The sequence below is a fragment of the Sinocyclocheilus anshuiensis genome, unplaced genomic scaffold (genome assembly GCF_001515605.1).
Source record: "Sinocyclocheilus anshuiensis isolate Anshui unplaced genomic scaffold, SAMN03320099.WGS_v1.1 scaffold2410, whole genome shotgun sequence".
Taxonomy (NCBI): domain Eukaryota; kingdom Metazoa; phylum Chordata; class Actinopteri; order Cypriniformes; family Cyprinidae; genus Sinocyclocheilus; species Sinocyclocheilus anshuiensis.
Window position 1 is genome coordinate 36,764 of NW_015555995.1, and position 3,856 is coordinate 40,619.

The 3,856-nt window shown below is 39.5% G+C and overlaps 1 protein-coding gene across 1 annotated transcript in view; it reads left to right on the forward strand.

Annotated features, from left to right (window-relative positions):
- LOC107676118 (uncharacterized) overlaps positions 1-1,750 on the forward strand; it is a 9,603-nt gene extending 7,853 nt beyond the window's left edge. The window contains exon 9 of the mRNA XM_016470640.1: positions 1,292-1,750. Coding sequence (XP_016326126.1) covers positions 1,292-1,750 — 459 coding nt within the window. The remainder of the gene's footprint in view (positions 1-1,291) is intronic.
- The last annotated feature ends 2,106 nt before the right edge of the window (positions 1,751-3,856 follow it).

The following is a 3,856-nucleotide window of genomic DNA, read 5'->3' on the forward strand; positions in this document are numbered from 1 at the left end:
GAACAATGTTAGGTAGGTTATTCCAGAGTTTGGGCGCTAAATAGTCAACATGAAATCAAGCTTGTAATTTTTTACTGCTTTTAATGTAAAGAGTTCATCAAGGCAAGGCAAGGCAAGTTTATTTATATATCACATTTCATACACAATGGTAATTCAAAGTGCTTTACATAAAAGAAAAGAAAAAAATAATCACAACAATAAAACAAGGAATTTAAAAATTTGAAAATGATAAAAAAAAATTGATTTAAGAGGTCTAAAATAAATTCATCATTCGTAATTTTTCATCAGTGAAAAATGTTATCCAAATTTATCTTGCTCTCCACAAATCCTTCTTACTTTATCAAAACGCGCACTTCTCACAATTAAATCAGTTTGTGATAGATAAAATACAGTCTGACGAGGACTTTTTGGTGTTGAATGAGTTTTTCATTGTTGAATTTAACAGCATAATTATTACTATTTTTCCAAAAATTATTATTATTAATGTTGTTTTTTATTAATAAACTAAAAACATTTGGTGTACAAAAAAATCACTCAGAAATTACTAGTAAATTTCACAATTAATTACAAAGAAATGGCACACAACACACTGAATTAAACATTAAATTTTAGAGTAGAAACACTGAAAGAGTATTTTCTTGTAAAACATACTCCAATATTCTGTTTTATGTACAACTTAAAAAAAAAATTACAGGGTATTAATATAACGTCAAATGGGTTGTGAGCAATTTTTCATAGTTTAATTTATTTAACAACATAACTATCATTATGTTGTTCCAAATATTAATATTAGTAATATTATTTTTTGTCAATATTAATATATCAAGTAGGTTGCAAACAGTCTCATTGTTGAATTTAACAACATAATTGTCAACATTTTTCCAAATATTAATATTATGAATGTTATTTTTTGTTAATATTAATATAATGGCAAATGGCTTGCTAACAGCGTTTCATTGTTGACTTTAACAACAGAATTAGCAATATCGTTCCAAATATTAATATTATTAATGTTGTTTTTTTATTAATACACGTCAGACTCACATGTCATCTCACAACTGTTTTGTGTGTGTTTTGCTCCTCATGTGCCTTCCTTGCCCTTATTTGGTCCTTCCTGTTCCTGTCCTCATTGTGTGTATTCGTCTCCAGCTGTGTTTTGATGAATTAGTTCATTTGCTCCCAGGTGTGTCCCATTGGTGTCTGTGTATTAAAGTGTTCTCAGTTCCTAATTCTCTGTCTGCTGTTAAGTGTCATTTGGTTTACCTGATGTCTCCTGTCCTGTGATCCCCAGCGTGCCATCATTAAAACCCTTTTGATTTACTTAAGCCTGCCGGCCACTCAGAAGACAAACCCGCCGGCCGCTCCGAAGATAAGCTCGCCGGCTGCGCCGATGTCAAGCCCGCCGGCCAAGGCTCTCTCCAGCCCGCCGGCTATGCCGGTTCTTCAGTCAAGCCTGCCAGCCCCGGAGCTCGCTCCAGTGTCGGCCCAAGAGCTCGCTCCAGTGCGAGGAGTACACACAACGGCCAGGAGTGCCATTCCTAGTTCCAGAGGATCCAGATCCTTAGTGACGGCAAGGAGTGCTGTTCCTAGTTCCAGAGGATCCAGATCCTTAGTCACGGCCAGGAGTGCCGTTCCCAGTTCCAAGGGATCCAATTCCCCAGTTTCGTCCAGTAGTGCCGTTCCCAGTTCCAGTGGATTCAGTTCCCCAGTTTCGGCAAGGAGTGCCGTTTCAGTGGATCCAGTTCCTTAGTCACGGCCAGGAGTGCCGTTCCCAGTTCCAAGGGATCCAATTCCCCAGTTTCGGCCAGTAGTGCCGTTCCCAGTTCCAGTGGATCCAGTTGGCATCGGAGCCTGAAATCTTCCCCAAGTATTTTTTTGGGGCAGGGGCAGTAGGGCTCCAGCCGTAGAGGCCGGGGGGTGGGCTGGGGTTGCAGCCTCGGAGGCTGCTTTGCCATGGCCTCCGGAGTCCCCTGATCCGCCATGGCACCCAGAGCTGCCAGATCCGCCATGGATCCCGGAATGGGCGCCGCCCGGAGGCCTTCCGTCTGTTAACCCTACTCCTAGAGGCCTCCAGAGTGCCCAGCCCCCCTCCCCATTGGATGTTGTACGGCGCGGGACGCGCCTTCCGGGAGGGGGGAGTTATGTCAGTCTCTGGTCTGTGTTTTGTGTGTGTTTTGCTCCTCATGTGCCTTCCTTGCCCTTATTTGGTCCTTCCTGTTCCTGTCCTCATTGTGTGTATTTGTCTCCAGCTGTGTTTTGATTAATTAGTTCATTTACCAGTGTCCCATTGGTGTCTGTGTATTTAAAGTGTTCTCAGTTTCTAGTTCTCTGACTGCTGTTAAGTGTTATTTGGTTTACCTGATGTCTCCCGTCCTGTGATCCCCAGCGTGCCATCATTAAAACCCTATTAATTTGCTTTATTCCTCGTCTCTTCGCTCGTTCCTGCGCTCCCAGTGTGTGTGACAACACAAGCATTTGGTGTGCAAAAATTTCACTCAGAAATTGCTAGTAAATTTTACAATTAAGTACAAAGAAATGGCACACAACACACTGAATTAAACATGAAATTTTAAATAGAAAGACTGAAATAGTATTTTCTTGTAAAACATACTCCAATTACCTATTTTATTTACAACTTAAAAAAAACAATTTTTTACATTGTGTTAATATATTGTCAAATGCGCTGTGAATAGTGTTTGTTGATTTTTACAACAAAATTAGCCATATTGTTCCAAATAGTACTGTTAGTAATGTTGTTTTTGTTAATATAATGTCAAATGGATTATAAACCGTTTCATTGATGATTTTAACAACATAATTAGGAATATTGTTTAACACATTAATATTAGTAATGTTTTTCTTGTTTTCTTAAGTCTTACTGAATGCTTTGCAAACTCCTGGGGAACTGGTGGGACTGAATCATTGAACATATATATGCATTTCTATTGTTCATGTAATGTTTTTGTGTAGTTCTGCTGGGTTTAATTCAGGTGGCCGAGTTTAGGTTTGTGTGTGACAGATGAGGGTGCGTCTGCATTCATTAGAGAACTATGTGTGTCATTAATAACACTCAGCTCCGATGTAATACAGATGGGTGGATTACAGCGCATTAATCTCTCTCTCTCTCTCTCTCTCTCTCTCTCTCTCTCTCTCTCTCTCTCTCTCTCTCTCTCTCTCTCTCTCTCTCTCTCTCTCTCTCTCTCTCTCTCTCTCTCTCTCTCTCTCTCTCTCTCTCTCTCTCTCTCTCTCTCTCTCTCTGTGTCTCTCTGTCTTGCGTGCTCATAATGGAGCAGGTCTCAGGATCATCACTCATGAGTCTTTGTGTCTGTCTTTGTCTCTCTGTCTCTCATTGTTCTGTCTGTTATTGATATAGAGACACTTTTTCACGCTGCTCAAGTGGCTCTCAGTGCTAATGCTGACGCTGGACGCCGGCCAATCAGAACCACACTTTAAACAACCGCCCAATAAAAACACCTTTTGTTCAGTCGTTTGGGAGAGTTTGTACTAAAACTTTACTTGAACCCTGTTAGCTTTATCACCACACCAAAACATCTGTTGATGAGACCCATTAAAATCAGTAAAACGGAACAATTCTTGAGACCACAGCAAAAATATTATGCAAAAATTATATATATATATACAGTGGGTACGGAAAGTATTCAGACCCCCTTAAATTTTTCACTCTTTGTTATATTGCAGCCATTTGCTAAAATCATTTGTTAATTTTTTTTCCTCATTAATGTACACACAGCACCCCATATTGACAGAAAAACACAGAATTGTTGACATTTTTGCAGATTTATTAAAAAAGAAAAACTGAAATATCACATGGTCCTAAGTATTCAGACCCTTTGCT